We start from the raw sequence: 22,500 nt of genomic DNA, 5'->3' as shown, positions 1-22,500 counted from the left end.
ATATATATATATATATATATATATATATATATATATATGTATATATATATATATATATATATATATATATATATATATATATATATATGAAAATTGGTGCCCATCCCCATTAAATTTTCTAGATCCAGTAGTGCCTATGTCTTCTAGTTCTACAACTTCACCACCTCAAACTGAAGATATAAAGACAGGAAACAAAACTTCACAAAAGAAAAAAAAATAAAGGCAATACAAATCCCGCCACTTCCGGTCTCCGGCGCCAAAACTTCATCTTCTCCCACGAATCGAGACTCTTAGGATTCCATATATTACACAACCCTTCACTTCCGACAACTTGCCGCAATTGCAGGCTCTTTGCCAGTTGCACTGTCAAGTTGTTTCAAAGTCACCTTGGGGAAATGCAGTGGGAAATGATGGAAGAGTAGGGTAAAGGACATGTCTGGTATTGGTTATGAAATGACTTGAATGTCTGGGAGCTATAGGCTACGCCATACCTTAGTTGTTAATTGATTAGAATAGAAATTATTATTATTATTATTATTATTATTATTATTATTAAAAATTACAAGGTGTTTGCACAAAAGAAGCCAAAATTCTATTAACTTGCAATATTACATATTGCTATTTTATCATTATTATTATTATTATTATTATCATCATCATCATCATCAGTATTATTATTATTATTATTATTATTATTATTATTATTATACTAAATAACCGGACTTTCACAAAGAAGCAAAAAAGTTATTAACTTGCATCATTTACATATATATCACTATACTATTATTATTATTTATTTTTTATTAAAAAAGATAACCAGGTATAAGCAATGAACAAGTCAAAAAGGCTTTCTAATTTACGTTTATATATCGCTATATTATTATTATTATTATGATAAATAACCTGAATTTCACACACAATAAGTCAAAAGGATATTAACATGCAATATTTATATATCACAATATGGAAGCTCTGGAGTTTGAAAATTTTTTTTCTTAGTATTCATTTAAGGCCTTTAGTAAATATCCTCTCCTGAGAATGTTAAATCTCAGAACTACTCAAACAGCAGTAGCGTAGCTATTTTCTGAATCATTTATTTTGTAAGTTAACAAAATACAAACTCTTGTGGGCAGGCCTTACAGACGCACATCCTTAGTAGAAACTCATGTACAGTAAGTGACCCATGGTGAATTGAATAATGTTTTCCTTTATGTAATATTTTGTGGTTTTTATTTCAGAATTGAAGAAGTGACGGACTTTGACTTCGAGAAGCAGAGTGGCCAACCCTTCCATTACTACACCAACGGTGCCGCCGTTACCGAAGTCGAAGTCGATTGCCTGACGGGTGATCATACGGTTGGTAACCCTGATTTTACAGTGATTCTTTGTTGATGATGCACAGGTCATAACGGTAGAGGCTATAGATATATACTACTATTGCTGTTTTGGCTGTAACGGCGAAGGCTATAGATATGCCATTATTGCTGTTTTGGTTATAATGATGAAGGCTACAAAATCTTTGGATCAATAGATCACAATTTTTACAGAGGCTTATCGTAAATTTTCATTATCTTATTTCTTATTCAGTTCCGAACTCCCAGGAACAGTATTTCTTTAAACGTAAATGGGTTTTCGATAGTTTGTGTATGATAAATTTTCGTAGTATGAACCCTTTCATACATTATTTACCAGACCTTTTTAACGTAACTTTTATTTATTACCATGCACGACCAATTAAACGGAATTTGATCCGGAAAATAAAAACAAATAAAACATGTATAACATGAATGATGTTATCCTAATAAGCGTTTGTTTCCCAAATGTAATCAAACCCTGGGAAGGTCAGTGGCTATGCATTTTATTTATATTATATATTACTGTCAGCTTGTTTGTCGGTTTATTGTTCTTGATATATCCCTATTAACTCTTTGTTATGTCTAATTATATCTTGCCTTTCAAGTGATATACTGTGATGATAAAAATATTTACAGATTTTGCGCACAGACATCGTGATGGATTTAGGCAACTCCCTGAACCCAGCGTTAGATGTCGGACAAATAGAGGGAGCTTTTGTCCAGGGCGCTGGACTGGTCACTCTGGAGGAGCTGAGATACTCTCCAGGCGGCGCTCTCTTGACGAGAGGTCCAGGCGCCTACAAGATTCCAGGTTAGACTTAGACGCAATAACTTTTACAGAGCTTTGATGAATATTAAATATAGAATTTAGGCCAAATGGCAAGCACTGGATCCTATGAGGTCATTCAGCGCTGAAACGGAAATTGTTATGAAAGGTTGGAAAGTAAGATGGAAGAATGAGAACACGAAAGGATGTTAATTAAAAGGAACGATAGGGGTTGCAGCTAGTGGCCGGAGGGACGCTGCAAAGAACCTCAGGTAATGCCTACAGTGCACCGCATGAGGTGCACTAATGGCACAAACCGCCCTGCGGGGAATAAGTATTCAGATAATGTATTCTAAAGAAAGTTTTCTTTGATTAACACCATATTGGATTCAGCTCATGGGGTTTAAAAGGTATACCCTGTTAAAGGAATGGCGAAATCACTTGCTGGAGCTTAGGCCTATTTCTCTTGCAGGTTTTCAAGATATCCCTCATGAATTCCACGTTTCGTTGCTCGAAGATGCACCGAATCCTCTGGCAATTTATTCGTCAAAGGTAAGACTTTCTTTTATCTTTTTAGTTTTTCTCTTTTTTTCGTCAGAAACCATTAAAAAAACAATTAATAAATTTTGCACTTGATAATTACATATTGCCAACTATTATAAGGAACACAAAGAGGTTTGGTCACTTCGGGGTCAGAAACAATTGAAAACACAATATTTAAATACATTTTCCACTTGATAATTACATATTGCCAACTATTATAAGGAACACGAAGAGGTTTGGTCACTTCGGGGTCAGAAACAATTGAAAACACAATATTTAAATAACTTTTGCACACGATAATTACATATTGCCAACCATTATAAGGAACACGAAGAGGTATGGTCACTTCGGGGTCAGAAACAATTAAAAACACAATATTTAAATACATTTTCCACTTGATAATTACATATTGCCAACCATTATAAGGAACACGAAGAGGTTTGGTCACTTGGGGAAGAAATGGATGCTTGAAACCTTTATCTTTGTTGGCATCTGTATTGTCTTTCGTACTTCCCTCTTTGCTCTCGTTTTCCTACTTTCTCCGACATTGGCTTTTTGTTCTGTGGAAGCTTCCTAACTGAATTAATAGCATCAATGTAGCAGTAATAATAATAATAATAACAATAATACTTGATATCAGTCTATGGGTGGTACTATGTATCCAGAAACCAGGCCAGTACCTAGAGTTTTTGATGGGGGAGGGGGGTGTCGTTTTTCCCAAAACTGGATCTTTTCTTCTATAAATGTCATTGCATATATAGGTATATACAAGATGAAATACTTGAAAATGTTATTTTAGTTATATTAAGAAGAAAGATTGGGTATGCGGTCTATGCCCTTCTACCCGATTAGATGTTATTCAAAGTACTGACTTTGGTTAACAGAATTTTACTTATAATGTTGAAAGTTTGCACTGAAATTCAACAATATTTCTTCAGTTTTATTGATTGATTCGTTCATTATGTTAACAATAAAATGCATATTACTTTATTTGTTAAATTATTATATACTTTGACTTAACAAAAAACAATAATTATTTATTACTTTGTAAGTACAGTTCAATGAAAAGGATAGTCACAGAAAATATGAACTTCCAGAAATTTGGGGGTGTCCCCTCGGTAAGGGCCTGGAACCCTAAAGCTAGGTGTACATCCAATAAAATAAGCAGATAAGTACCAAATCAAATAGTCTTTATGCTAAATGTCACCAATTCAATAAAGCTGCTCTTAGTGTTACCAAGGAACCCTGGCTTTCAGAGTTGTTACGCCATTTTAAACTACATATAAAATAATTACCCCCAAAACCTGATAAAAAGAATTTCTATTTTATTTCACCCACACCAGCATAATGTAAAACCATGCCTAAGTACATTTTAAACAACGCGTTTTGGTCACTGTCTCTTATCCCAGGCGGTGGGAGAACCACCACTTCTGCTGGCAACCTCGGTCTTCCAGGCCATCAAATCGGCCATAGGAGCAGCGAGAGCAGACCAGAATCTCAGCCCCGTTTTTAGACTGGACTCCCCGGCCACCGCAGAGAGGATACGGATGGCTTGTCGAGGACCCCTTATAGAAAAAGTAAATAAAAAGGTAAATTTCCAGCCGTCTGTTTATGAACGTAAACATTTATTATTCGTTACTTAGATATTTAGTAAGGTACAGACTAGACATTGGTAAGAGAGTCACGATTGAGATGGTATGGGTATGTGTTGAGGATGGGTGACGAGGAGGGAGTGAAGAGGGTTTGGGAGGAACCTGTTAGAGGAAGAAGATCGAAAGGAAGACAGAGAATTAGATGGCGAGATAAATTGAAGGAAGCTATGGAGAGAAGAGGTTTGGTGGAGGATGATGCCTTCGATAGAAGGCAGTGGAGAAGGCCCATCAAGCAACCGACCCCTTAATGTAGGGGTAATGGTGGGGAAGAAGGAAAATGGATATTAGAGATTCAGAGAAGCAGGTTCTGAAATCAAGTAAACACAGTGACTGCCTAATTCAAGTATGCAGATAAGAACCCAAGAAAATCCTGATGCCCACTGTGGTGGTATACTATAATTATTATATTCACGTTGAGGAAGCTTAAAAGACCATTAACTTGGTTTAAACCTTCTCGAATTGCCGCCCCCCCCCCCCCCCCGCGCCTCAGCCCCCTTAAAAATCAAATTAACTCCCTGAGGCGTACGCCCCACGTTAGGAACCACTGGAATAGACCGTCGTTCGCATTTTTTTTTTTTTTGTGATGGCAGGGATCGAATCTGGCTTCTTTGGATTGACAGCGATTAAAAGTTTTCATTTTTAAATAATAATTGATCAGTGTAGTGGTATCGATGTTAAATGAATAGTGAATAAATAAATCCTGTCATCTATCATCATTTACTCGCATTTGGTAGCTCTTCTTCCCAGAGACTACTGCATATCAAGTGATCGTGATTCATGACAACTATTTTGGTCTGATGTCATTCCAGTATTATTTCCAGGGCCAAATGTTCACGCAGAGTTACTGGAAATCTTGTTACGTGCTGACAAAAAATAAATAAATAAATAAATAAATAAATAGATAAATAAATAAAAAATTACTTTTTCCTTTCCCAGATGGAGTCGGATGTGGCGTCAACCGGAGAGCCTTGGTCAGTCACAGCGTGAAAGGTGCTCCTGAAAAATATTATTTCCTCTTTGGATAAATTTACTTTACACTGCGATCCTAAGGTTTTATGCATTTCTTTGTTCTTTTCTTGTAAATGGTTTGTTAACTTGATGAATGGCTTTCAAATTTGGCTACTCATCAAAGAATTTAGTCGTTGATGCTTGCATGTAAGACTAGTGCTTCTCAGCTTAATAGAATTACGTTTCGGTATTTCCAATGATTTCAAAAAATTCCATTCGTATTTTTGTAATAAAAAACAAAACAAAACACTAATGTATCTCTTAAACTATTACATTAAATCACATGTTTTGTTTTCTTAACATTTCCTGTGTGGGGAATAATCCAGGATAAACTATGAAAAAGTAGATATTCTAATCAGCAAGATAAAGGCATTCTTAGGTCACATAACATGTGACCTAAGAATGACAAATAATTAAAGCTGATAGACCGTGTTTAGCTTGCCTGTAACACAGTATAAGGAAACGGGAAATCAACAGCAGCTCCTAAGAGCTACTTAGTACAACACTCTGTTATATCTTTGCTTTGATGATACAGTTTGTCTCTTAAAGCATTGGAAAGATTAAAGGGATAATAGGTAAAGACCAGTATTATGGTTCGACACTTTTATTCTGCCAGTATTCCGAAAGTTCTCCTGCGAGAATCATGGCACAGTGAGCCTAGGAAATGAGACTGAGAATGGGGAAAAATGAAGCACCGAAAGTTAGTGAGAAGCAAGTGAAAAAGCTACTGAAAACGGAGAGATGTGGACACTAAATCTGACGTTTTTCAGTGGCCAACTACAGGGCGGGGGACGTGCTCGCGCGCGAATTCGCCAATCTGATCGATCGTGTTCAACTCCTGGAGCTTCTTGTCGTACATGAGGTCCGTAAGACTGAGGCCGTGTTCATCGATCTTGATGTTGTAGTCGTTGCTGTGATAAGGGACGCACTTGCTGTGATCTATAGGGCTCATTCGGTCTAGGTTTATACCGCGATCCCTGAGTCGCTCTTCCAACTGAAATCAATCAAATAATATCATTTCTCTTATCCCTATTAGTCCGAAATATTTACTGGTCTGCCTTCGCATATATTCAACCTTCGATATGTTGCTCATTCCTGTCAGCTTAGTATTTCGACGATTAAAACATGAATTGTACATTCATTATATGCCATGATAATCTTTCTGTCACCCTTGCAAGGTCATTATGAATGACAAATGACTTGACTATGGTGTACAGTAAGAAGACTACTGGTTTATCCTAACTGATTCATTCTTACTTGAAGATGTGAACGCTGAAGGCGTGCAGCTATCAATAGGAGTACTACCACTTCTACTACTATTATTGCTAACGGTAATTATAATTACTGTTAAATCCGGATGACCTACCATTTTCATTGTTTCCTGAGGAAGCATAGGTGTGCGACCGTAGATGGTGGCCGAGAGACGGTGGAAGATGGTCATAGACTGACATTCAATGTCCAAGGCGTAGTTCACGTAGTCCGTGTCCAGAATAGCGTAAAATGTATCGAAGAACATGTTCATGAAATCTGAAGGAAGGAAACTCTGATAACAGAACGAATGCAAAAGAAAAAAGTAAAAAATGCAATCGAGTTTTCTGGACAGTTTATAATGCTGTATGAAACTTTCAGCTATGACCATGAAACTCAGCCACGGTCAAGTGGTGGCCTACAGCGGTGCCAGAAGTACGATTATGATTAATTTTAACCTTAAATAAGATCAAAACTACTAAGGCCAAAGGGCTGCAGTTTGGTGTCGGCTGAAAGGAGGGTGAATAATCAACACATACCAGTATGCAGCCCTCTAGCCTCAGTAGTTTTTAAGATCCGAGGGCGGACTGAAAAAGCCATCTCAATAGTTTTCTTTTACAGAAAACTAAAAGGCCACTGATTTCGCCAGAATATAATTTTCTCGATAACTGAACCACCAACCGTGTTATTCGCAATGTGCTTATATGGTCAGGTATTTAAAGGTAACAGCCTAATTTGACTTCAGAGCAAAACATAGTAAATAAAACAAATTTGAGAATTATCATCACGTGTTACTAAATTTATAGAAAATTGTAATGTTGCTACTACAGCTAAGAACACGACGTATTTTTTCTATCTTAAAGTATGTAAGAATAAAAAGTCATATACACATATATTTTGAAAAAAAACCTGAAAAATACTTACTACCATCCCACTCGAGTTTCATGCTAGCCTTTTCTGGGGAGCCCATTTTAAGTTTGCCAACGTTCGTAACCGTCATATCTAGAGGACCCATCTGGGTGAGGGCGGGCGTCCTGATCTCTTGGATCGTGAGCATGTCTCCCTCTTTCTTGTCAAATTTAGCCATCATGCAGGGGCTGGTTGTGACCAATTTCTTGATGACGTACCATGTGCCACTGAACTGCTCGGAGATGAGAGGGGTATGGTTATCTACCATAAAATATTACTATTTTCACTTTGGCAGACATTAAAAGCGGCCAATGAATGAAGTACAAAATGACAAAAAGCTTCCGTCAACTGATACCAGCAGATGTGGGTGCACTGATTGCCTAATTAGTTCCAATGCACCTTGGAATGAAATATTTATTTATGTATTACACTGATAATATGCTATGGCTAGATTACCCAGATAAAATACATGCTGAGGACCTAATGTTAACACATTTTAGCTTAAGTAAAAATGATGTAGAGTCTATGACCCATCTCTTTCTGTACTTTAACATTAACCCTATCTTTTTAATTCTATGATATTTTACAACGTACCTTCACGGGATCGAAGTTAGGCATTATCGGGTCAAACTTTTTACAGTTTCCCCACTTGAGTTGGTGAGCTGAACCTCCTCTGGTGTAGACCGAACCCAAGATCACTGCAGCCAGCAAAAGTTTCATCTTTCCTTTTTTTAAGACTAAACAAATAAAATTTATGAAATACTATAAAAAGGAATTCTTTAGGGAGTAGATAAAACAAGTTACATGGATAAATGACATATTGTACTGAGTATCATAGTTAACTATCGTTCTGCAACACGTCTGCAATCCTAACTTACATTCTATCTTCCCTTAATATCTACGGATTTTTTTTTCAAAAAACTAGATTCATCTTGGTAACTGTACTTCATTTAGAATGGCACGAGTGTGTGATGGTAAGCAAATTCTATTCCATGGTTCGATTTTTTTTTTTTTTTTTTTTGGTCAATTTCAGAGCCACGTTGATTGGATCTGAATACGAAAATCCGCGATTTACGTAGCTAAGTCAAGTGAAGAAATGGCTGTGGCTACATTTTAATCAGATAGGGCAACAGGCACTAAGCGTAATATTTACAGTCAGTGGCTTCTTTGAAAAGAAAGAAAGAAAAAAAAAACATTGACCACTTCCGGACCACATGGGCCTAGCACTCTTAACAATGGTTTTGATACCGGTGGTTTTATAGACTTCATGCGTTGAAACGACGAAATGAAGAGAATAAAAGGTATATTAACATAAATGCAATCTCTCTTTACCATGTGTTCACTAATAATAATAAAACAAAATTGAACAGAAAATATGGACGAATTGTGCGCATTTACAAAATTAGACGTAGCTGCAAAGAAAGAAAAATTTATATCTCAAAATATCACGCAGTTATTCTGCATGTAGTTGTTTAGACTAAACGAGTAGTACATGTATTAAAACAAACATTGCATTGTATAAGTAAGACAAACAAGTTATGGGAAATATCATGTCCAATATACACTTGGCACTGCCTTTCTCTATCTTTCTCTTAATAAAGGAATGTTCTGATGGTCTATCCTATAACTTTGGAAAGCAAGGTAGCACTAACCTTCGTTAAGAACGAACGCTGAAGTTAGACTGAGCCTAATTCTCCTTCCGACAGGTTATATAATCCAACTTGTGACACTTCAGTGCCCAAATTGATGGAGGCCTGCTGGCCATGGTGGTTCCTGGATTTTATTTTCAGGCAATTATTTCCAGGAAGCGTTAACATCATCTTTGTACAGTACAAACCCACCATACATACGATATGCACAAAGGGTTAAGATGATAATCAAATAGGCTCATTAAGAAGCAAGACGGAGGAATTATTTTATTATTTATTTTTTTAGATTTCATCGAAATATCAGCTGTCAGTATACTAAAGACTGACATCACCTTTTGGGGGGTAGGGGAGGTGGGTGGGAAGTTGGGGAGGTGTAAAACGTACCTCAAAAGTCACTTTGTTATTCAAATTTCTCTCGTCTCTGAAATATTTAATGGTAATTACTATTTCGTCAAATACTGCGTATAAATTCTACATTTTTTCTATGTTGCCGGTAAATGTCCCCGGAAAAAATAATACATGGCAATACACTAAAAACTTTCATCTCTGAAAGTTGATATGAAAATTAAAAGTATCTCCTCATTTATTCCACTTCAACTTTTAAACACATTCACACAATACATACATACACACACACACACACACACACACATATATATATATATATATATATATATATATATATATATATATATATATATGCATATATATATAGATATATATATATATATATATATATATATGTATATATATATATATATATATATATATATATATATATATAATGGTTTAGTCGTGTAAGAAAATGGAAGTCGAATAAGTTAACATTATTTGGACGTATTGGGAGGAGGGAGAAGGGAACCGATTAGATAGTTGCTACAATAGGTTAGATGAAAACTCTCTTGCCAAGGAGTACGACGTTGCGTACATATGGAGATGTAAGTTATACGAAGTGGCTCAAGTGAGAAAAAATTTCTATACAAGTGTTTCACCCTTTATCCAGCAGTTGAAAGGTGTACGTGGTACTACAGCTAACGAGAACAGATACCCACAATGCATCAGCAGCCCTGCCGCAGTATGTAAACATACGTCACCTGGTACCAAGACCACCGCTGGTACCCACGGTGTCAGCTAAGCTTACGTTAGTGTTTATTTCTTGAACCACGCCAACTTAGGCACTGTTTGGTTGAACCGCCAAAGCGGAAATAGGAAGAGTGACAAATTCAAACTTTGCAGGTGTCCAGTGAAAAATTCGTCAGTTGTAGTACTGTGGAAGCATGCTTGCTGTCGATCTGAAAAGTACCACCAGAAAAATGTACGAGTTTATTTTCTTTTCAAGGCAATAGTCTGATGTCCAGAGGAAGCTCTTCAACAAATCACAAACAAGACAGTTACTAAATGGCAAACGCTGCTCCTACGATGCACCACTAACAACTTCATTTGAGTCAGGTGAGTAACTTTCAATAGGCTAGCTTGTAGTACCATATACGTCGAGTCAAAATTTTGCCATTTCTGATGTAGCCTTGTAACATTTGGAAACAGAAATATTATGCACACTAACTGTCGATTGTTTAGGTTCGGCAGTTTACAACAGGAAAGTTAAACTCTTTTCCAAAATAACCGAGAAATGTTACCATAAAAGGACTTCCATCGGCGCAGTGGTAAAATTCAGGGCTTGGCAGCCAATAGTCCAATGTTCAAAGTTCATTGGAATCATGTTTATAATTTTCCATTCTTTTTATTTGTATTTAGACGAACAAAATTAACACTTTCATCCGGAAATAAAATACGTAAAATAATATAATTTATATTTCATTCGGCAATAGGCCTAGCGTTAGGAAATAATTACATTTACTATCTATTTTGTATCGTGCATTGTGTCCTAAGTAACGAATGGTATTGAAGATTGTGCAAAGAATGGTTCATACGACCGTGTAGAATAGCTTGGAGCTGGGATATTATTAAAATGTAATGGCTTAGCCATCCCTGAACTAAGATCACGAAAGTCACATGATGATGCACTTTTTTTCTCTATAAAACCAAGGTATATTTGTGTATCATTTTGAATAACTGCAATCGAAATGTTAATATCTTATTCTTTTAAAAGTCTCTCTCTCAGAAAAAACCTAGGTCCGCTAAATATTCCGTTTAAAGGATATGAGAACCAGCTGGGAAGAAGATGGTTTAAGTAGAGTAAGCTCCGAACTGGGGACAGTACCAAACGTAGACCCAGTTTGAGTCTCGTATCCGTATGTCTCTTCACATTCTCAGGAGGCTAGAATTTCGTCAACTCCATAAGTTCTTTCCAAACTGTAAATTATAAAAATTTAACATAAAATAATGTACAAATCTGCCAATGTTTTTATTGTTAAATAATAGCAAAACACTATTAGCTTCCGTTAAAAGAATATGAGGTTTTAGGTCGGAGTGCAACTAAAAGAAATCGTGAAATATTAATGTTTACAACCCAGGGAAAATCAGACAGACCAAGTCATAGTCTTGGGGTAAAAGTACGTAGGTTTTAGATTGGGGAATTACTTTCCCCTGTACCTGCATGAACAGTCTCCAAGCAAGATCAGCCCGATAGAGGATAGCATCAGGGGCATACGTTTTTGCGTAGAATTACGATCAGATGCTAAATTTTGTACACTGCGTATTTTAACGTTGGTCCAGTTTCGTAATGAATCATAGTAATTCATTTTTTAGTTAACTATCAAAGTATTTAAAAGTATTGAATAAAACCATCGCATCAAGTTTGGCGGGTGAGGGCGGCTAAGCCTCAGAGGTCATGAATGTGTGTGTGTGTGTGTGTGTGTGTGTGTGTGAGGACTTAAATACGCACACACATTCATTGACACACGCTGTATTCCAGTAGGAAGCAGTTTCCCAGAATGGGCAGATTCATTAGCAAAAAAAAAAAAAAATAAATAAATAAATAAAGCCTCCCCTAGTAGTATGTGCTCATCGTCGCGTTTCAAATTTAATTTGCTAATTACTCATTGGTTTCCCGGAATCCAAGTTTCTTTGTATTAGTCACCTCCAACGTTGACTGTCTCCTGGTGTGTTTGTTCTTGCATATGCAACGATTTTAGTCTCACTTTTTTACCAGTTTTCCCTGGACTTATCTCCTTGACCATGGTTCCCTCTTCATGTCCGAACCGTCTTAGGGCATTCTAGGCAATGTTGTTATCTATTACACTATCCCGTCATTTCATTTCAATCACTTTCTTTCGTTATATTTAAAGTAGGGCTCACAAACATACTTTGGTTGCTCCCTTTGACTTGATATGCAAGTTCAGTTTCTGTTTACTTCACAATAACGCTTTTTGTAATATGTATATATATATATATATATATATATATATATATATATATATATATATATATATATATATATATATATGTTTGTGCGCGCGTGTGTGTGTGTGTGTGTGTGTGTGCGTGCGTAAGTAGGTATGAAACAATTGAACAAATTTGTATTATAAAAGCGAGAATCGGCTAGTGCATTCAAGTAAGAACAAAGGAAACCAGGTTGAATAAATTTTTCCTGGAACCTCATTGATACGGCTCTGTTGCCTGGGACAATGTCTCCGGGTTCCACCCTTCCCTTGTACTGAAGGTTATTGAGGACAAGAGTCAAGAGTTCCATTATTGCGCTGATAGTTCAAATCCATATTATTATTATTATTATTATTATTATTATTATTATTATTATTGTTGTTGTTGTTGTTGTTGTTATGTGTGCATACTACGCTAGAATAGAGCAAAAGGCCATTGTTTTGCTACTCAGTTTCCACTGTATAGAACGCCGTTATGTAAATAAAAAAAATTAAAAAATGGAATTCTGTACTGAAAATAGATAAGAAAATACAACACTCAGTCAGTACCAGTGTGTTGATTATCAGAAGGGGTAATTCGAAAGAAATGCTATCAGTTGAGTCGCTGTTGTGGGCTGGGAAATGGGAGAAAACTCGCTGGCATGCATGGTGTGTAGCCTGCGCAAGTAAAGCCTCAGGTATTGGGCAAGTACTTAGTTCCACGCTTCTTTTACGACCGGTTTGGGCTAGTTGGTTGCGTCTTGCCTTTCGTTTGGGTGAGGTAAAAATTTATTGCTGTTACACTCGGGCTGTGTGTTGATTATCTCCAGGATTTTTCACTCTGGAAATTCTAATGTTTTTAATTGAATCACTGTTGCGTTGGGAAGTTTGTGGTAAAGCTCGCTGGTACCAAATAGGTACTGAAAGTTCCAACTTTCAGTACCTATTTGGGTCAGTTATTAGCACCTTTATTGCCTTACATTAGAGTCTTTGTTTCGACGCCGTTGTGAGGTAAAATTTTATTTCCCATTCTTTTGATTTGGTGGTATTGTAGATTTTTCCTCTCAATACAAGACTAAGCCAGCAAACCCAAAAATCACTATGGGTAGATGAACCAGTTAACCCTTTTTCTGGCGGGGATTAAATAGACTCTTACTCATTGCCTGTCTTTCAAACTTTTTTCTGTATATAAACGTAAGTCTTTTGCATCAGTGGCTTAGAACCATGGGTTGATTCAGAATAGATATTCCATAGAAGTTGGTAGTCTTACGGCCAATCCTAGTTATTGCTTTTGTTTCCTCTATAAGTGATATTATTAATTGAACACCCAGCTCATTTTCAAAGACCTTTGAGTAAATCATCCTACTTTACCCTTGAAAAATAATGCTCTCAGATCTCCCAAGTCCATATTTAACTGATTTTCAAAACACCTCTGGATGCTGCTTGCGTGTTTTTTGGCACCGCCTCAAGCATATTTCGTCATTCTCTGTCATGACGTATAGGAATAACATGCCGTAAGTGAAGTTCCTAAGGCATTTCTGAGTTTCTATGAAGGTAACAGGGCCTTCTGCTTACGGTATTTTTCAACCTTTTTGAGAGACAAAGTAATTTTTGCTTTGGATCGCTAATCGTTTGTCTCTTGCTTTGTTGGAAGCACTTTTACCTGGTTATTTAATATAAATGCTCCTATCGAACAGCATTGTATATTTTTATTTCCCTAAATTCTTTTCTCGAATGAACTTCTCTTTGAAATACTTCTCATTCTTCCTTTCAAAATTAATTGATGTAAGGATCAAGGGTTTTAAGACTAATGACAGGGTATGCATACATATTCGTTGCAAATTCAGTGTGAGGGATTCTTTCGTATTTGTGATGATTCATCGGTGTTCATTGAATAAATAATTATTTATTCCATTTTTTTCATGATTTCGGTTACGGCTCCTTCATTATTCTTGGACATGGTACATCGCAATGATAAAGATAATTTTTCTACCAGCGTTTTTAAATGTTAGTCTCAGTGAGCTGCTACTGATAAAAATCGTTCTTGGCCACTTGACAGCCGAACTGACGTGGTCCTCGCGGGGTTTTTCTGCATTTTAAAATCTGGCCATTGGAAGAGCCATTTGCATAATCTTTCTTTTCGTAATGATCCTGCGCACGATTATGATACTAAAATTGCAAATTTCTTCTCCCATTTCCGAAGGAAGAGAAAGAATAAAGGCTGCTTCATGTACTGTTGTGAAAACAACTTAAGGACAACCACCAGAAGAAAAGGTGATATAAGAATCGTAATCTTTATTAACAAAGTTATCATTACACCGGTGACTAAGAATCGTAGTCTTTATTAACAAAGTTAACATCACATCGGTGACTAAAGCAGTTCATCCAAATCACAGATCCCATGGGCTCGAATTTCTTTGCCCCTTACCCTTAGTTTCCAGGAAGGGGTACGTTGTTACGAGCGTATTCCCCAACTTGGTCCATATCTCGAAGCTGCTGGATCTCCTCGTTGTTAAGAAGACCCAAAAGGCTGAGGCCATTCCCGTCTATCTTGACGTTGAAGTCGTTGTTGTCAAGTGGGACACAACTGGTGTGGTCGATGGGACTCATTCGATCCAGGTTGACTGAGTACTTTACGAGGTGTTTCTCCAGCTGCAAAGAATGCCGAAGAATATCAGTCGGATTCTGCATGCGTGGTCATTTCAGTGCATGATGTCATTTAATCTTCAGATAATGAAAAATTAAGAGTCATGTTCGGTCTCATTCAATCGGCCGCCATGTAACTTGAGAGAAGCAGCTATAAAGATCATCAGCATCATTACTGCATGAACGGAGATTTAGATGGCATTATGAAGTTAATTTTCTTAATATTTTAACCTACTTTCTTTTACGTATGAATTCAATTCTTCGGAAGTCTGACTGGCAAGTTGATGGTCTTGTGACTTGCTCCATAGGAATGTGTGGTTTTCAGTAATAATGATAACAATGAAATAAAGGAAACTTACCATTTTTATTGTGGTGTCAGGAAGAGAGGGCGTGCGACTGTAGATGGTTGCAGACAGACGGTGGAAGATGGTCATAGACTGGCACTCAATGTCTAATGCGTAGTTCAAGTAGTCTGTGTCCAGGATGGTAAAATACGTATCGACGATGTTGTTCATGAAATCTGTAATGAACGGGAATGAAAACATAGCCAGGCTTTAAGGCATACGACAGTTTCGACAAATTTTAACATTTTCATCCTGTCAAATGGTATGGGTTATCCAAGTCTTCCTAGTTAAAAAGGCATTTCAGGTTGATCACTCCCATGTTTCATTTACAAACGGGAGAATTTTGTGCTGTTTCAAGGTTAATGATATCGCTACAGCTTAATTTTCATAGAAATTGACATCAAATTAACAACTGTCATATGCCAACATATGCAGTTGACGCATGCAAGATATGAAATAACAATTTTCTTTTAGCTATTCCCAGTGAAAATCATTTTAGGATTTCAGCAAATCCCTGCAAAACATAATTTTGCATCTATGGTCCTTTAAATGAGTATACAACAGCAAATAACTAGAAAAAAAGACAATTTATACATACAATGCCCACTAGTATTATTATTTCATTAGATGAAACCTATTCACACAGAACAAGCCCACGGAACCATTGACTTTAAACCAAGTTCAAGCTTCCAAAGAATGATGGTTTCAGCCTCCCACCGCAAACCCCACACTGCAGCAGTAACTGATCGTGATACAGAGCCAGTGATTTTTCATCACCCAGTGGGAGGCGCGAACTCGTGACATCTGGGCGGCATGCCTTGACGCTAGTGACCATAACAGCAGACTGTTCATTTGCGTATCGTCACTGTAACCTGGGACACATGTCTCGTGCGCAATAACAATGATCTCCGTAGGGGGCTAGTGCCGTCAGCGCACCTCGTACGGTGCACTGTAGGCATTACTTAAAAGTTCTTTGCAGCGTGCCTTTGGCCCCAGCTACAACTCCTTTCGTTTCTTTCTTTTCTTTTACTCTACCTCCTTTCATATTCTATTTCTTCCATCTTACTTTCCACCCTCTCCTAACAATTGATTCAGACCTTTTACTGTCAATGTCCATTTCAGCGCTGAATGACCTCATAGGTCCCAGTGCTTGGCCTTTTGCCTAAATTCTACATTCAACTCAACTTAATAGCAATGGCTTACCATTAAATCCCGTCATTTGAGAACTTACTTCCATCCCATTCCAGCTTCATGCTAGCTTTGTGGCTGGGGTCCATTGTGAGTTTGCCTACGTTGGTGACGGTCATATCCATAGGACCCATCTGGGAGAGGGAAGGCGTCCGGAGCTCTTGGATCGTGAGGACGTTCTCGCCCTCGAGGGCGAATTTGGCCATCAGGCAGGGGCTGGTCGTGACCAGCTTCCTAATGACATACCATTTGCCGCTGAACTGTTGAAGGAGGAATAGGGAATCCCCAACTAGTCTTGACATTCTTGTTCAAGAAGCAGTGCAACGGAAGTCAAACAAATATTATATACATATTCTTAGATATTTTTGTATGAAATTCTTTTTAAACATTTATTTTTATTTTTAGTTGTCTATTTAAATTTATTACGGCCTCAATAACCTAGATGTTATGACGCCGGTTTTAATAATCAATCAGTCAATCAAAGTTCCATTATCTTTATGAAATCCAGCCAATGAAATGTTGCTATATAAGGCTGGGCTAATGATTGAAAAGTACTCGTTGAATGCTTTACCTAAATAATTTTACTTGTACATAAGAACCACCATGATGTACTTAAAGACTCTTAAAATTCGTGCATTATTTTTCAATAAATCGAAGCCACTTCGAACGATAAGGTAAGCAATACTAATTCTATCTAATTTAAAAAGAAAAAGACAAAGAGGCAGTTGAATTATGCTTGATAAATATCCTCGTGGACGTATGTGATCATATTCGTGTAAGACAGAACTAGTTGTAAAGTACCCGTTTCCTTTGATCAGTAAATAATAAGAAATTCACAGAGGTACATTTCCCAGGAACTACAGTACTTGTAACTCATCGGCTACTCACCTTTTTCGGATCAAAGTTAGACATCGGGTCAGCCTTTTTGCAGGTTCCCCATTTCAGTTGGTGGGTGGAGCCCTCGTTGAGCACAGAGCCTAAGATCGCGACAGCAAACAAGACCTTGATGTTTCCCATTCTGTCGTATCTAAATGAAAGAAAAAACAAAGTTATCTGGAGATATATAATTACACAAAGTACTGTTTTCTCATCTCTTAACGTCTGTGCGCAAATGCATTTATGCACAACATAAGTGCATTTGCATGCTTACAATAAAGCCTTTCTATACAGTAACACAATAACAAAGAAGCGTACGTAATTTGTTTATCAATAAAATCGTAATAAATAATCAGATAGAAACTAGGAACTTGCTTGATTATGATCAGTTTGACTTAATCTCCAAAAGATCTTTCACCCAAATCCAAAACTCGGTGCTCTAAGAAGTATCCAATATTCTACAACATACTTCACTGTAGAGCGAAATCCAGATTTAACAAATCTCTAGGCAGAGCGCAGGCCAGGGACTGTATGAGCCTAACGCGGCCATCCGGCTTGTTATATAACTAGGCTCGTTATAGTTCAGTGAAGGAAATGAAGGGATCTTCCGGTCCCGTGCAGTTTGTAATTACTCTTCCCAGATTTAATTGACGATTGCATCTCATCGGAAAAATCGCAGTGGCTGATAACAATGTTCAGCTTCTTTGTAACAGACGTGATGTCATCTAGTGTTATGCCCCTTGGGGGGGTTGTACCGGCAGTGCACCTCATGCGGTTTACTATAGGCATTACTTGAGGTTCTTTTCAGCGAGCCTTCGGCCCCTTTCATTCATTTTACTATACCTCCTTTCATATTCTCATTCTTCCATCTTACTTTCCACCCTCTCCTAACAATTGATTCATAGTGCAACTGCTTTGAGGTTTTCCTCCCATTACCCCTTTCAAACCTTTCACTGTTAATTTCCGTTTCAACGCTGAATGACCTCATTGGTGCCAGTGCTTGGCCTTTTGCCTAAATTCTATAGTCAATCAATCTAGTGTTATCAGAATGCAAGAAGTGATTCTCTGAAGGATCTAATTACTATTCAAATTGCAACTTGAAAGTAATAATAGACCTATCAAGGTGTTACGATATAAGGTATCCTGTATTGACTTCTGTCTTGATTTCATATCTATCAATTTTTGAATAGTTTCTAGCATAGATATCTTATGATGCAAAAATACCCCACACGTAGAAGTGACAAATGTTTATTGTATTCTAAGCTTCGGTAAATGTCTATTATTGAGTGTAGATGATTTTATTGATAAAAGCTCTTTTCGAAACGCCAGTAGATGAAAGCGTTTATTTTCATAGGAAAATAAGGAAATTATGATTGTTCGGAGGAAACCCTGTATAGTGTTTCCGATTCAAGAACATTGACGATAGCACACGAGGCGACCAACTGGACTTTCTTCCTGTAGTAAAGATAGGATTCATATCTCTGAACCAGGATTAGGAAACGGCAATTGAATATTAAAAAGTTAATTAAGTATTGTAAAAATCAGAGGCTTGCAATAATGTCTTCACTGGAGAACTTCGACATTTTGTGTCTGTAAATATTGGGTTAATCTGGCGTCTTATGAGGATTGTAGTACTGTAGACTTATCAAGACTATGTGAGACTGATTAGGCTTCTTTTTACAATACAATACATGTACAATAGTCTTATCAAAGTGAATAAATTACCTCTGGGCTCATAAACTGGATAAATGATAAATAATAATGTAACACGTTTTAAATGAAGTTTTACATCCATATATATATATATATATATATATATATATATATATAATATATATTATATATACAAACTTCAATTTTTCCAGTTCCTCACTTAGGGAAATGAGAAGTATTGTTGCCGACGCGACTGTAAGTAGATCAAGGTTGGGATGTCCTCTCGTCCTTTTGAAGGTCAAGAAGAATAATGGGACGTTACTAGGCTATTGAAAAGACCCGTGACAATGTACCTTTTTAATTTAATTTTATTTTTTTTATTTATTTATTTTTTTTTTTGTGGGAACTGGACTTCGGATTCGATGCTGATACCCTTTTGAATAAACAGCCATATGCTTTCTTGACTGGTTTGCCGTACATTAATCGTTTGAACTTATCTGAAATTAATTTTTAATGGCATGTAAAATAAAGCCTGCCAATGCCAGTATTTGGCTTTTGACTCTAAAACAGTTAGAAGTAAAGTTTTCTCTAAGAATGTAAATCATCCCAACCTTTGGCGATGTAAAGAACAATGCGTTTCTTATTTGTTTGGGACCAAGGAGGAAACTTATCAAATAACAAAAAGGATATCGAAGGGATGGATGGTGTTGGCGTGCTCCTCGTTGCCCGCGAGTTCGATTCTCGGGCATTCGATTGAGTGGACAGAGAAGTATATTTCTGGTGAGAGAAGTTCACTCTCGACGTGGTTCGGAAGTCACGTAAAGCCGTTGGTCCCGTTGCTGAATAACCACTGGTTCCATGCAACGTAAAAACACCATATAAACAAACAACTGAAAATAGGTTCTTCTTTCCCGTATAATCCATCCCAGACTCCTTGGCCCCTCAGGGTGGGTAGTACCGTCAATGGACCTAATGCGGTGCACTGTAGGCATTACTTAAGGTTCTTTGTAGCGTGCCTTTGGCCCCTAGCTGCAACCACTTTCGTTCCTTTTACTGTACCTCCGTTCATGTTCTCTTTCTTCATCATACTTTCCGCCCTCTCCTAACACTAGATTCATAGTGCAACTGCGAGGTTTTCCTCCTGTTACACCTCTCAAACCTGTTAACTGTCAATTTACATTTCAGCGCTGAATGACCTCATAGGTCCCAGAGCTTGGCCTTTGGACTAAATTTTATATATTTAATTCAACTCAACCCAGACTCATTCCAGGCTAAAAGGTACTTTTTCATGGGTATGGCATCCATCGTCAGTCAGCCTAAGTTATCTGAACTAACTGACAAGTGCGTTTAGATCATTTTCGACTTTTAAAAAGAAAGAAAAGTATGTTAAGGATGGAGGAAAGATTTCCTCCAACCCTCATTGGTGTTACTTTGATCTCCGTTTTAGTTCTTTGAAATTCATTGAATATAGAGATTAGGTCAAAGGCCAAGCACTGGGACCTACGCAGTCATTCAGCGCTGAAACGAAAATTGAGAGTGAAAAGGTTTGAAAGGTGTAACAGGAGAAAAACCTCGCTGTTGGAGAGGGTGGAAAATAAGAGGGAAGACTGAGAATATGAAAGGAGGCAGAGTAAAAGGAAAGAAAGGGGTTGCAGCTAGGGGGCCGAAGGTAGGCTGCAAAGAACCTTAAGTAATGCCTACAGTGCACCGCATGAGGAAGGATTCAGTTCTTTGCTCTTGGTTGCTTGGGCATTGGCGATGAATTCATTGGATCCGACTTCACAGTTGCTGCATTGAGCATCTTTTCCTCTTCAAAGTCATTTCACCTTTAACTGATAAAAAATGTAGCTCTAGCCATTATCACTAAGGCTTTAGAACTTTCCCACTTCTTTCCTTGCATTAATCTCATTCCATTCCGTAATTCTGAGCCATAAATTTGTTACTGTTGCTTACCAGCACACAGACTTGAAAGTTTGTTTGTTTGTATGGTGTTTTTACGTTGCATGTAACCAGTGTTATTTTTAGGAAACAATTCAGGGTTTCCTGAGTAGTTTAATACCTTTATTAAGCACCCAGAAATAGATAACGAACAGTACTTTACTGCAACCAATAGTTTTATTATGAGTTTTCAGGTCATAATACAGACATTTAATGGGACTCCTGTCCTCTACCTAACGACCTTCAAAACGCAGCTATCCCTTCTTTAAAGTCAGTTAAGGTTACAGGTGAGAAAAATAAAACATTTTCATTATACCAGTTTTTTATTTCTAGGTTTTTAGTCACGCAATATTCCTTACCAACATACGAACACTTAGAACATAGCCTTAAGAAGACCTCCCGTCGTCTTTCACCTTACTGCTTGTTTTCTGCTTGATTTTGAACGTTGTTCTCCGCGTATTGCTTAACTTGGTCCAAGTTCTCCAGTTTGCGGATTTCCTCGTCCTTAAGGAGACCCAAAAGACTGAGGCCCTTCTCGTCAATCTTGATGTTGTAGTCGTTGCTCTCGAGTGGGACGCAGTTCTTCTGATCAATTGCACTCATCCGGCTCAAGTCAATGCTGAGTGCTGTTAGCTTGGCTTCCAACTGTAAAAAGAGTCCGAAAACAATTAGATTTTGCTTATACAATCAGCCTTTCTATGTCATATAAAATCCATTTTCTATACAGATGACAGGTGGGAAACAGTAAATACAGGGCACTAGTCTAGCCATCATTAACTAGTAAAAACATTCTACATAAATTAAGAAACATACTTTTATGTGACTACTGTATAAAACAAAAGTGATCAAGCTGTGTCATACACCTTAAATATTATCAAGTATAAAGATTTGAGAGTCCAAGGATCCAGAACCAGTGGACATCACTGTTTTTATGCATATTCATTTATGCAGTAGGGGCCTTCGATAATCAATAGGAAGGAATAAGATTAGAAAGCAAAGGGAAATTGTTTTGGTTTGTACGCATCTTATCGATGATAAATGACTTTTGCTCAAATATTTGTAGCATGACTCCTCGATATGAATTTCATAAAAGCAATTTCATTGTTGGGTAAACGTGATTTTTACCAGTGATCTGAAATACAAATATCTAAAGATGATGTTGCCACTGGAAAGATTACTCGGGATGTCATAACAATATTTGAACTAAATACACAAGCTTTACTATTCCAGGTTAAGCTTTCATTCAGCAAAGTTCTTCCTTTGGAGTGAAGGGGTTCAAACGACCAACCTTTATCTTATCTTTCCCGAGAGACTTACATTCTTCATCGTATCACTTGGAATGGTGGCATTGCGTCCGTAGATGGTGGCCGAAATACGGTGGAAGACGGTGAAAGATTGACATTCGATG

The 22,500-nt window shown here is 37.3% G+C and overlaps 3 protein-coding genes and 1 long non-coding RNA gene across 4 annotated transcripts in view; 2 read left to right on the top strand and 2 right to left on the bottom strand.

Moving 5' to 3' along the window:
- The window catches only part of LOC135222924 (xanthine dehydrogenase/oxidase-like), a 45,041-nt gene extending 39,433 nt beyond the window's left edge, over positions 1-5,608 (top strand). The window contains exons 24-28 of the mRNA XM_064261355.1: positions 1,239-1,356; positions 1,992-2,166; positions 2,594-2,673; positions 4,074-4,253; positions 5,253-5,608. Of these exons, the coding sequence (XP_064117425.1) occupies positions 1,239-1,356; positions 1,992-2,166; positions 2,594-2,673; positions 4,074-4,253; positions 5,253-5,303 (604 nt within the window). The 3' untranslated portion in view covers positions 5,304-5,608. The remainder of the gene's footprint in view (positions 1-1,238; positions 1,357-1,991; positions 2,167-2,593; positions 2,674-4,073; positions 4,254-5,252) is intronic.
- Positions 5,609-5,912: 304 nt separating this feature from the next.
- Positions 5,913-9,262, bottom strand: LOC135222926 (apolipoprotein D-like). The gene is made up of 5 exons (XM_064261363.1): positions 9,134-9,262; positions 8,076-8,218; positions 7,497-7,713; positions 6,691-6,851; positions 5,913-6,318 (listed from the first exon to the last, which is right to left on the bottom strand). Exons 2-5 carry the CDS (start codon positions 8,199-8,201, stop codon positions 6,091-6,093), a joined length of 732 nt encoding a protein of 243 aa, XP_064117433.1. The 5' UTR covers positions 8,202-8,218; positions 9,134-9,262; the 3' UTR covers positions 5,913-6,090.
- An 886-nt stretch (positions 9,263-10,148) lies between these two features.
- The window catches only part of LOC135222923 (uncharacterized), a 105,279-nt gene continuing 92,927 nt past the window's right edge, over positions 10,149-22,500 (top strand). Inside the window, exon 1 of the long non-coding RNA XR_010316391.1 lies at positions 10,149-10,579. This is a non-coding gene — a long non-coding RNA (uncharacterized LOC135222923). The remainder of the gene's footprint in view (positions 10,580-22,500) is intronic.
- Positions 14,728-22,500, bottom strand: part of LOC135223330 (uncharacterized) — a 12,225-nt gene continuing 4,452 nt past the window's right edge. The window contains exons 4-9 of the mRNA XM_064261792.1: positions 22,410-22,500; positions 21,511-21,737; positions 17,514-17,652; positions 16,669-16,885; positions 15,453-15,613; positions 14,728-15,099 (exon numbers count right to left, since the gene is read on the bottom strand). The exon at positions 22,410-22,500 is cut by the window's right edge and continues 70 nt beyond it. Coding sequence (XP_064117862.1) covers positions 14,878-15,099; positions 15,453-15,613; positions 16,669-16,885; positions 17,514-17,652; positions 21,511-21,737; positions 22,410-22,500 — 1,057 coding nt within the window. The 3' untranslated portion in view covers positions 14,728-14,877. The remainder of the gene's footprint in view (positions 15,100-15,452; positions 15,614-16,668; positions 16,886-17,513; positions 17,653-21,510; positions 21,738-22,409) is intronic.

This window comes from Macrobrachium nipponense, chromosome 8, assembly GCF_015104395.2.
Source record: "Macrobrachium nipponense isolate FS-2020 chromosome 8, ASM1510439v2, whole genome shotgun sequence".
Lineage (NCBI taxonomy): Eukaryota > Metazoa > Arthropoda > Malacostraca > Decapoda > Palaemonidae > Macrobrachium > Macrobrachium nipponense.
This window is presented reverse-complemented; position numbering and strand designations above follow the sequence as displayed.